General features: G+C 44.1%; 1 protein-coding gene across 1 annotated transcript in view; it reads right to left on the bottom strand.

Annotated features, from left to right (window-relative positions):
• Positions 1-12116, bottom strand: part of Prkag2 (protein kinase, AMP-activated, gamma 2 non-catalytic subunit) — a 213118-nt gene that overhangs the window by 7161 nt on the left and 193841 nt on the right. The window contains exons 7-13 of the mRNA XM_013027214.1: positions 11349-11430; positions 10038-10096; positions 7310-7355; positions 5639-5693; positions 4641-4767; positions 676-841; positions 337-374 (exon numbers count right to left, since the gene is read on the bottom strand). Of these exons, the coding sequence (XP_012882668.1) occupies positions 337-374; positions 676-841; positions 4641-4767; positions 5639-5693; positions 7310-7355; positions 10038-10096; positions 11349-11430 (573 nt within the window). The remainder of the gene's footprint in view (positions 1-336; positions 375-675; positions 842-4640; positions 4768-5638; positions 5694-7309; positions 7356-10037; positions 10097-11348; positions 11431-12116) is intronic.

Below are 12116 nucleotides of genomic sequence, written 5' to 3'. Positions count from 1 at the left end.
CGACCGACAAAAAAAAAAAAAAAAGTCAAGACAGCTACCTAAATTATCTAATAATGCATCTCAGCAGCAAGAGTTGCATCTGACAAAGGGCCATGGCTGCCATGGAGACAGGGCCCTTTAAGACTTGTGCAAGGAGGGACTTGTGGGGCGGGACAATACACTAGAATACTAGTGTACAATCATATGTAATTCATTGCTCAACACATGACTATGAATGGAATGAATGCTCTAAGACTTCATAGAGAAGGTAGCAATTAGTAAACAAGAACACACACAAATGAACAGGTTGTGAAATGCATTCTGAAGTTAAAGTTAAAAAAAATTAAAAATACTTACAATCACATCAAATTTGGAATAAATATCTACAACTTTTCCTAAAAATGAAAAGATACGTTAGAACAACATTTTAGGATGGAAAAAAAGAAACTCTTAAAATCAGTCTTAAGTAGATAACTACTGGGGATTCAACAGTAATAAAGAATTAAATGAACTTGTCTATGTGGAAATGGACATGGACTGGGATCTCAGGGGAAGATGCAGGAGGAGGTTTTCACGCAAGTGTGCTCTGAGACTGGGCATATGCATGTGCGCGTGTGGCATCTCCCTCGATTTGTGGGCTTGGCTGCCGCTCAATTCACAGCCAGCTGCTTGGAGGGGAGGGGAGGGTTCACACACCTGACTCGTCCACCACGGGCAAGGCTGATATCCGTCTCTCCACAAAGATGTTCAAGGCCTTGATGATGGGTGTGTCCGGGTGGATGAAGGCGATGTTGTGGTACGTGCCTATGCCAAGCTCGTCCAGGTTCTGCTTCATGAAGGAGGGCTTTGGCATGTCAGACATCTAAGCAGGAAGAGAAGCGCACAGCTCACCCCTCAGCAAACCCTTTGATGGCTCAAAGGTCCAGAGTTCAGCAAAAACCCCAAACCCCTATGTCCGACCAATGATCAGAGCATGTCTCACACACTGAGAAAGTGACTCCACTTATTCAGCCGGATCGCACGTCCATGCAAGTCCTTTCCCAGTAAGCTACTTGGGGCATTAACAGTGCAGCCACCTTTATCTCCCTTACTGAAACGGCTGGGAGGAGAACACTAGGTGTGTTTGGGTGAATTAAACTCCTTATTCTTAATCATTCACCCAAGACTGGACTTGCTACCAAGTGACCTTAAGAAGAGCCACAAGACCCCAAACCTGACTGATGCACCTGACTGAGTGGGCCCTGGCCTGGCTCCAGCAGCTTGTATGAATTCCACCCACCGCCACACCCCATTCTCCTTAGAGACTCCCAGTGCTGTCTCTGAGGAGCAAGGAACAAGACTGCCGGACAGAAGGAAAAGAACCTTCTCACACTCCCTGTCACCCATTGCTCTAGCGGAGGAGGCTAGTGGAGGGTTCCATGTGCTTGGTTATAACATAATGAACTACAGTTCCAAAGATCCACCTCATTTTATAAGGGGCACAGGTGATTCCATCCTCCTGGTGTACCTTATAATTATCAGGAAAAGATGAACAGTTAGGAGAAACAAAACGTTCAAGTCAAAGAGTTCATCAATATTCAAATCATGAGAATCCTAGAAATTTAGAGAAAAAAAAAAAGAGAAGAGCCCTATTAGGTCGTCCAGTGCACTCCCACGCGGGACAGCCCTGCTCCGCACGCCGCGCCGCGCCGCGCCGCCTTTGCTCGCTATCCGAGGGCAAAGCGAGTGATGGCGCAGTGTGGTGAAGAGCAGGCCCCCGAGTTTCTTTGAATCTGGGATTTTTATCTGCGAATGTCTAGCTGAATATTCTAGTAGCATGGCTCTCATCACCACACCGGCCCACATATCAGGCAGCGCTGGGCAGCGGCAGGCTCGGTCTTTTTATAGACAGGAGGCAGCTGAGGATGACACCACTCTTCATGGCCCAGATGGGGGGGCTGCTGTGGCAGAGGCCAGCAGAGATGGGGTCTGGGCTTGGGAGTCAGAGATGCCAGGACCAGGCACCCTACCGCCCGCACAGGGCTGCTCAGTGGGAGCACTGCGGTGGCTGAGGGGAGGGTACAGTTTGGCAGCTGGGGATTAGTGCTCCAGTCGTGCTGTCAGCATGGAGACTGACTCATGGGGGCCCTGAGTGTGTCCTCCCTGCTCCCCATCCTCCATTCCTGTGAAGCCTGAGCAGCGAGCTGCCACCATCTCAGATTACACACTGACAAGCAATACTGCCACATGCCCTTCCTGCTCCCTTCGTGGATGCTTGCTTTAGGCTTGGGTTTGTATTCAGGGCCTCATAGCTTGCAACAGGCAGGCAATCTACCACATAAGCCGCAACCCCATCCTTGTCTGCGTTAGTTACCTTTTGGACAGGTCTTTGAGCTTTTGCCTGGGACCACGTGCTACAGTTCCGCCTCCCGCATAAACACACATTGGGATGCCAGACCAGCTGCCACACTTGGCTTCTTGGGGTTCCACTAATTTTTACCTAAACTGGTCTGGAACCTTGATCCTCCCAATCTCCACCTCCCAAGTAGCTGGGATTATAGGGGCATATTGTCATGCTTGGCCACATTTTCTGTTGTTTTATTTTTTTGGTTGGTTGTGGGTTTTGAACTCAGGGCCTAGGTACTATCCCTCTGAGCCTCTTTGTGCTCAAGGCTAATGCTCTACCACTTGAGTCACCATGACACTTCTGGTTTTTGAGTGGTTTATTTATTTTATTTTTTAAATTATTTTATTTTATTAATTTTTTTTTTTTTGGTCCGGTCATGGGGCCTGAACTCTGGGCCTGGGCGCTGTCCCTCAGCTCTTCAGCTCAAGGCTAGCGCTCTACCACTTGAGCCACAGCACCACTTCCGGCTTTTTTCTTTTTGCTTATGTGGTGCTGAGGAATCGAACCCAGGGCCTCAGGCAAGCAAGGCAAGCGCTCTACCACTGAGCCACCTTCCCAGTCCTTGAGTGGTTTATTAGAGGTAAGAGTCTCATGAAGAGTGTTTTTCCTGGGCTGGCTTTGAACCACGATCCTCAGATCTCAGCCTCCTGAGTAGCTGGGATTATAGGCCCGGCCACCTGAACCTTTTTAAAATTGTTCTTTTTTTTTTTTAAAGTCGGTTATGGGTCTGAACTCTGGATCTGGGCGCTGTTCCTCAGCTCTTCAGCTCAAGGCTAGGGCTCTACCACTTGAGCCACAGTGCCACTTCTGGCTTTTTCTGCTTATGTGGTGCTGAGGAATCAAACCCAGGGCCTCACGCATGTGAGGCAAGTGCTCTACCACCAAGCCACCTTCCCAGCCCCTGTGTCTCTTAACATAGTATTGCTTACACATGTACACTATTAAAACACAGGACTAGTTTGACTGCAAGGTGTTTCTCAATCACTAGACCCTCTGTGCCTCTGCAGTAAGGGTCATGCACATTATGCCAGTGTGCCATTGTGCTAGTTCTCTGTGAGCAGCTGCAGAGAGGAAACCTGGAAAGCTACTGTGAAGTGGACTCCACCTACTGCCTCCTTTGGAAATAGGACTTTCAAATAGCCTCTGGTACACTCAGTTTCCTCAGAACTGCTTTTAATGCTGCTCACCAGAAAGGTTCCATGTTTGGGATGATTATGAAGCCGGCTCATGACACAGGTAGTCGAGAAAGTCTACAGACAACACAGGCTGGATATGGACAAAATGGGTTTTAGGGCTTTTCCATTACTGCTAAGTTTGAAATGAAAACTTCAGGGATAGTTTTTTTTAAAAATCATGTTTCTAAAACCATGACATCAAAAGACACAACGTGAAGCTGTTTAAGTTTTTTGGTGGTACTGGGGTCAGCTCAGGGCTTTGTGATTGCCAGGTAGGTACTCTACCGTTTGAGCCATAGCTCAGTTCTTCTCTCCTTTTTCTTGTTGATCATAGGGCTTGAAGTCAGGGCCTAGGCTGTCCCTGAGCTCTCTTGTTCAAGGCTAGTGTTCTACCACTATAAGCCACAGCTCCACTCCTGGTTTTTGAGTGGTTAATTGAAGAGTCTCATGGACTTTCCTGCCTGGGCTGGCTTTGAACTGCAATCATCAGCTCTCAGCCTTCTGAGTAGCTAGGGTTATAGGCATGAGCTGCTGGTGCCCAATTCTGCTTTATTTTTCAAGTAGTTCTGTATTTATTACAAGCTGCCTCAGACCATAATCCTCCTCCTAACACCTCGTGCATAAGCAGAGCTACAAGTGTGTGCCACCATGCTCAGCTTATTGTTGAGATGGAGTATCTCATTTTTTGTTTGGGCTGACTTCAAACTGCAATCCTGATCTCTGCCTCCCAAATAGCTGGGATTGCAGGCATGAGCCGTCCTGATAGGCTCATGAAGCAATTTCCCCCCTAACCTTTGCCTGAGTTTCCTTTGTACAGAGGTCCTAACCTCATTTATAGGCTGCTTTAGGTGGCAGTGTGACCATATTTAGGTGGAGAATTCTGTTTTAATTATCTTGATACTGTGCTGAAAGGTGATTGCTTTTTGATTAGAATCACTGAGGATGTACAAGTCTAATAGCAGTAAATTGAGAAAGTAAAGGTTAGACATGGGGATCTCACCACTGACAATTCCTTTCGCTGGGAGTTCCAGGAGCCAGTGTACTTGAGACAAACTAAAGTCAACACAACTGGGTCTTCAGAAATGCTAGGAACTACTTACAAAAAGCTGGAGGAACTTGAGGATTCTTTTGTGGGTAAGAATATAAAGTGCATTTCCACTGATAGGATCAATAACTGGCAATCTGTGGATTTTGTTTTTGATCAACGAGTATACAGCATCGAAGAGGCTGCGGGAAAATCCATTAAAGCTGTTAGGAGGCTTCCAAGGAAAATCAGCACACTCTGGACTGCCCAGCCTTCATGCACTTCTGGTGTGGACCACCCCGCCTCCACGCACTTCCTGTGTTTCACACTCCATAAGAGGAGGTTAATCCAGCTGGGCGCCTGTAGCTCAGACCTATAATCCTGGCTACTCAGGAGGCTGACATTTGAGGATCACAGTTTGAAGCCAGCCAGGCAGGCAAGTCCGTGAGAGTTTTATCTCCAATTAACCAGCAAAAAGCCAGAAGTGGAGCTGTGGCTCAAGTGGGCAAAAAATGCTCTGGGACAGTGTCCAGGCCCTGAGTTCAAGCCACCTGCCCTCCCTCCTTCTCTTTTTTTTGTTTTTGTGATGGCACTAGGGGGCGTGATGGGGCCTCGTGCTGTCCCTGAGCTTTTTTGCTTTAGGTTGATGCTCTACTACTTGAGCCACATCTTCGCTTCCAGCTTTTTGCTGGTTAAGTGGAAGTAAGAGTCTCTTGGATTTGTTTTCCTCAAACTGGTCTGAACTATGATCCTCAAATCTCAACTCAGGAATATATATACACACACACATACACATACACAATTACTGTTGGTCCTGGGGCTTGAACTCTGGGCCTGGGCGCTGTCCCTGAGCTCTTCAGCTCAAGGTGAGTAAGCACTCTACCACTTGAGCCACAGTGCCACTTCCTTGGCTGTGATTTCTAATGTCCCTTAAGTTATTAAATTTAGTATCTGAAGTTAAGGAATCCGGTCCCATCTAGACTAGAGAACATGTTTGTCTTTATGTATCTATTGTAGTAATAAAATGCACAAATTACAATGAATGTTTTCAAAGGAAAAAAATGTTCCGTTTACCTTGCATCTGGAGATATATTCACTAAAGGCTTAAATGTTTCTTGTAAATATAGCTCTGTATTTATGGAAAGAAAACATACAGTTAGTAACATATTGGCTGTTTGCAGTTACTACATAAATTCAAATGCCCTTCCATTTATGGATAATTAAAAAAATTAAAAAATCCCCCCCAAAATTAAATACTCAAAACTACTTTATTAATGATAATAAGTTAACCAATGCCACCTGTTTTCAAGATGTTCTTTGAATAAAAGCTAAATATTTAAAAGATCAATATTTCAATGGTTGTTTATAACATCAGGAAAGTATGAAGATATTTGGTGAAATAACCGGCAGAGACTACTACATTCTGGCATGTTAAAATTACTCTGAAGAAATGAAGCATTATGAAATCGTTTAAAAGAAATTTCATAAGCTGAAAGGTATAATCAGCTACAGCCAACTTTGTTTTTTACATGTTCTTTTTTTAACCAAATCAATGTTCCAAAACCTAGTGTGTCTTGGGACTCTTTCCAACACACAGAAACTTCCCTGGTAAAGATATCAAGTGTAATCAATCTGCTCTATCAGGGTCTGTGTATGGAGAGGAGCTGAGAATAGTCTAGTGTTATTATCACTCCCAAACACCGTGGCCACTGTGCAGAAGGATAAGAAGGCTATGTCATGGTGTCATGTTATATAATCACTTCCTAATTCCATGTTGACTTAATTCATTCAGTTTGGTTTGGTTAAAGCCAAAATAAATCAAATGAAAAAGCCCTAATAAATCAAATGTATCCTTCAATGAAGCTCCTAAGTCTATGGAATTCAGAGCCCTTTGCAACCTCTAACAGAGGCTCTGATTTCCTAGCTAGTTAAAAAGGTAGTGTATCCTATCCAGTCTCTTATTGGCCTCTGTGTGTGTGTGTGTTGTGTGGATTCTGGTACTGAACTCAGGGCTCTGCTTCTGGCTTCAAAGTGGTTAACTGGAAATAAGAGTCTCACACACTCTCTTGCCTGGGCTGGCTTTGAACTGTGATCCTCAGATCTCAACCTCTTGAGTAGCTAGTATTACAGGCATGAGCCACCAGCGCCCAGCTAAAGATTCTTGAAGTTCAAGTGTGTAACTTCCCTTCCCTTGCCTGGTTCTTCCATTTCCATCTTGGCTCTCTGAGCACTGAAAAGGGGTCTTCTACCCTATCCATCCCTACCCGTGCCTTCTCTCCTAGAGTCATCCAGATGAATACCTTCACCATCATGACTGAAAGTTGGCTGAGCTCTGGGAAAGGACGTTGTGCTTGTGAAATGTGAATTTCAATAAGACAGAGTTCTTGACGCTATTTCCTTGTTATTTGTTCCAACCAATCACCAATCCAGTTCAAGCTTTACTTGCTCCATGTATGGCCGAAACCATAGTTAGAACAGTGCTTACTTCCCACAGGGCAGATGTCTGAGGGTTTTTGGTGCCCACCTCCCCCACATTATTAGCCCTCCACCCCCATCCCCGGGCACTGTGAACATGCCATCACACCAGTGGTGACGTGTATATTTGATATGCTAGAATCGCAAAATGAAAGCAGAAACTAACAATGTTTTTAGCCACCATGTCATTCAGCAGAGAGAAAAGGACCTGCTGTATTAACACACCCTGTTCACACTATGTGTAACATTTCTTACATCAGAAGTGCTTACCCCTCCATGTTTCAATCTTATGCTCCTCTAATTCATAAATCTGTACCTGCAAATAAGGAAAATTCTTACTTATGGATGTTAACATATACAACAGATAAATTAACTGGGAAATAACATAAAACATCGCTTTACTATAGCATTTTTCTGTCTCTATTTAGAAAATATGAAGAAAATAAATAAATGTACCTACACGTTTTAAGAAGTTGGGCCACAGAACATTTTTTTTTTTAAAGCAACTTTTGACTTAATAATCTACTACCAAGATTATATAGGACTTGTTTCTTTTTTTTTTTCTTTTTTTTGCCAGCCCTGGGGTTTGAACTCTAGACCTGGAAGCTGTCCCTGAGCTCCTTTTGCTCAAGGCCAGTGTTCTACACTTGAGCCACAGCACCATTTCTGGCTTTTTCTGTGATTAATTGGAGATAAGAGTCTCGTGGACTTTCCTGCCTAGACTGGCTTTAAACTGGGATCCTCAGTTCTGAGCCTTCTACTCTGAGTAGCTAGGATTACAGACATGAGCCATCAGTGCCTGGCTAGGACTTGTTTCTTTTTATCAAAATTATCCATTTAAATCATACCTGAAAAGGACAGAGGCCAATATAAGGACAGTTTTTTTTGCATTTGTATTATTTTAGAAATCAGACATATCACATGACATGAGAGACCATTCACAGTCTTTAGTAAAACTTCCTTCTAAGAATATATGCTATGAAGAAATTCATTTCTGCCTTTCTATATTTATTTATTTAATTCTGAACTCAGGGCCTCGGCTCTGTCCCTGAGCTTTTGTACTCAAGACTAGTGTTCTACACTTGAGCCACATTTTACTTCTGGCTTTTCATGGTTAATTGGAATGCTGGTTAATAAAGAGTCTCACAGACCTTCCTGCCTGGGTTAGCTTTGAGCCATGATCCTCTGACTCAGCCTCTGAATGTCTAGGATTGAGCCACTAGAGCCCCACACATTTTTTTACTTTATGTAGGAATTAATTCTAGTCATGTGCCACATTCTGTCTCATTGGTCAAGAAGGGACCACACAGACATGACTTGCAGCACTGAAGTTGGGGCCATCTTAGTTTGTGTAACAACACTCTGCTAGGCCTGCACAGCAGTGAGAGATAAAAAGATCATACACCTCACACTTGCTAAACACCACATTACCACACCCTATACCAAACTGCCTGATACTCCTAAAAATAGTATAGGATCAACTTCTGTCTTTTAGGTATTTTATACTGTAGATGTTAAATAAAAGTCTACATCTTGTCCTCTTCCATCTTTGCAAACAAACAAAAACACCAAGGTGACAGAATCACTATGTATGGTGTTTGATAAAGGTCTGGGTTTCTGGGCTAGGTGTAATTCCAGCTTGACAGGAGGTAGAGGCAGGAGGTTCGTGGTCTGAGCCTGGACCTGGCAAGAGCAAGACCCTAACTGAAAACCAAGTAAAGCAATAGGGGCTGGAGGGATGTGGTTCAAGGGATAGAGTGTTTGCCTAGTAGTGTTAGGCCCTAAATATTAATAATGAAATAATAATAATAAAATAATACTAAGAAACTGGGAGCTGATGGTTTACGCCTATAATCCTAGCTACTCAGGAGGCTGAGATTTGAGGATCACGCTTCAAAGCTAGCCTGGACAGAAAGTCCGTGAGACTCTTTTTTTTTTTTTTGGGTCCGGTTGTGGGGCCTGAACTCTGGGCCTGGGCGCTGTCCCTCAGCTCTTCAGCTCAAGGCTAGTGCTCTACCACTTGAGTCATAGCGCCACATCCGGCTTTTTTCCTTTTTTCTTATGTGGTGCTGAGGAGTCGAACTCAGGGCCTCAGGCATGCAAGGTAAGTGCTCTACCACTGAGCCACCTTCCCAGCCCATGTGAGACTCTTATCTCCAATAAACCACCAGAAAAACAAAACAAAACAAAAATCAGAAGTGGCACTGTGGTTCAAGTGGTAGAGTGCTTGCCTTGAGCTGAAGAGCTGAGGGACAGCGCCCAGGCTTAGAGTTCAAGCCCCATGACCGACCTGAAAAAAAAAAAAAGGCAGTAGTCTCCAAACTCTGCTCCCTAGTTCAGCTGAACCACGTACGGGGGATTCGGCCACCAACATCAGCCAAAGCAACCTTTTCCTAGTTAGCAGGAAAAGGCAAACCTCGTTTCTTCCATCTTAATTCTTATTTCTTTTAAAACAATCATTAAGCAGTTATCAATCTGCTGGTGTGACAGAACCTGGTTATTCTCACACTGCCACCTGCCCACATGACGTCCTGTGCCCACCTCATCTGCAGAGATCCTGCTGGGCCAAGCAAGGGATGCAGGGATGTGGGGCAGGTGCTACTCTACTCTGCCAAGCCCTGAGCTGCCTGGCCGTCTCCCAGGGTAAAGCAGCAGGAGCCTGGTGACACTCACTGAAAGGCTAGGGAATAAACAGGAATTCTGACAACCTGAATAGACCACCTGACCACCTGTTCTGGTTACTTTTCCTGAGAATACCTTAAGTTTCTAATATATGATGAGTTTTATTCTCAGTTGATAGGGCTAGTAGCTTTACACTGAATTTCCTTATATATAGCATAAATATAAATATAAATATGTATACACACACACTCTCTCTCTCTATATATATGGAACATCAACCAGCTTGACCACCATCCTGTACTTTACTCCCCCCTTCCCACATACTAGAGCATATAGCTCCAACTACTAAAATAAAATGAACATTGCCATCACTTACCATAGGTGATTTATAATATCTATGTAGTATATTTATGAAGTCTGTAATTGTTAGCATTCCTGGAACAACAAAGAATTCTATGTTAGAACAAAACTACAGATATATAAAAGGGAAATTTCAAATAAGAGGTGAAGATGTAATAACTGAGTAGTAAAGCTAACTAAATAGAAAGATCTTAAACACTCTTTTCATTTATTATTTAAAACTTCTAGTATACTGTCTACAATGAGCTGGGCACAAAAACCTAGCTGGAAATAAACCTGATCTTAAGGATGAGACTAATAAAGAGTATCTGCAAGATTAATGACAGAAAACATCTATAAACCCAGCTATTCAGGAGGCTGAGATCTGAGGATCATGGTTCAAAGCCAGCCCAGGGAGGGAGGATTTATGATTTTCTGATTTCTAATAAATCACCAAAAAGCTGGAAGTGCAGCTGTGGTTCAAGTTGCAGAATACCAGCCTTGAGCAAAAGAGCTCAGGGACAATGCCCAGGCCCTGAGTTCAAGCCCCAGGACTGGGACCAAAAAACAAAACAAAAAAATTGTGGCTATTTGTAAATAATAAAAAATACTTTAATGCACTAAAGTCCATGGGAGACAATGCTTTCAGGTGTACTCTATTAGGAAGCACCTGTATAAATGGTCGGGGGCACTTGTAGTGGTCGAGCATGATTTAGCAAAGATGGTGGACTGTGGCTATCTACTGATGCCGGGTGTCCTGTCAGAGAGGTGATGAATGATGACCAGCATGAGTACCCCGCTGCCTGGAGCCAGCATGGCCAGGGAGCCTGTCTATAGTAGCTCTGCGGATTTTGTTCCTTTGGCTGGGAGAGGCACAGAACTCCTTTGGAGTGCCAAAAAGCTGCTAAATTAAAAAACTAAAAACAACAACAACAAAAACCAACCCCCCTCCCCCCAAATCCAATCAAAGCAGAGTAGTGGTGTAAATTTCCTGGCAACTTCGCCTTGGCCAGTGTGCAAAAGCAACAATGGAGTTTAATTGATTACACTGTGGTCTGAACTCAGGGCCTGGGTGCTGTCCCTGAGCGTTTCGGCTCAAGGTAAGGTCTCCACCAGTTCAGACTTTTTGGGTAGTTAACTGGAGATAACAACCCTTTCCTGCTCAGACTGGCTTTGTTCACGATCCCCGTATCTCAAACTCCTGAATCGCTAAGATGACAGGTGTGAGCCACCAGTTCCTGGCCAGAATGGAGTTTAATTTGGCAACATGAAGAATCCCAAAGCAGCCCCACAAGGGCCTGTGTCCTGAGGCCTCCTCCTGCACAGACACTCCCATCCCAGTGCTCACCTACAAAACTCTGCTTTTTACTCTCCCACAGCGGTGCTGCGCGGACCCCGTTAGCTACCAAGGCAAAGAAGGCCTTTTTAACCTGGAGAGAAATCAGAGAAACAAAGCAGAGCTTTAACACTAGGGAGTAAAAGAACTTCAAAGACTTTTCAACTAGGTCTTACCAGTTATCTCCCATGATTAAACATGACATGCTAAAAACAAGCACCTGTTTATTACACTCCTGAGATTGGAGATTACTTTTTTCAAATCAGAACAATGCAATTAGTTTCCATTTATCTAAAGACTAAAGACTTAGGAAGTGGCGCTGTGACTCAAGTGATAGAGTGCTAGGCTTGAGCTGAAGAGCTGAGGGACAGTGCTCAGGCCCAGAGATCAAGCCCTATATTGAATAAAAAAACCACAAAACACAATGAAGTAAATCTTTATTAAAAAAGAAGACTAAAGACTGTGTACATATATACTTTATATAATAAAAAACTGTGTGCAGTAATTCAATGTCAGTTGAATTTCTCCAATTCATTTGAAAACATAGAAGCAAAGACTTCATCCAAAAACAGAACACAGCCAGGCGCTGGTGGCTCACGCCTGCAATCCTAGCTACTCAGGAGGCTGAGATCTGAGGATCGCGGTTCAAAGCCAGCCCGGGCAGGAGAGACCGTGAGATTCCTATCTCCAATAAACCACCAGAAACCCGGAAGTGGCGCTGTAGCTCAAGTGGTAGAGCGCTCGCCTTGAGCTGAAGAGCTGAGGGACAGCGCTCAGGCC

This window comes from Dipodomys ordii, unplaced genomic scaffold (genome assembly GCF_000151885.1).
Source record: "Dipodomys ordii isolate 6190 unplaced genomic scaffold, Dord_2.0 Scaffold101, whole genome shotgun sequence".
In the NCBI taxonomy this organism is placed as follows: Eukaryota; Metazoa; Chordata; class Mammalia; order Rodentia; family Heteromyidae; genus Dipodomys; species Dipodomys ordii.
This window is presented reverse-complemented; position numbering and strand designations above follow the sequence as displayed.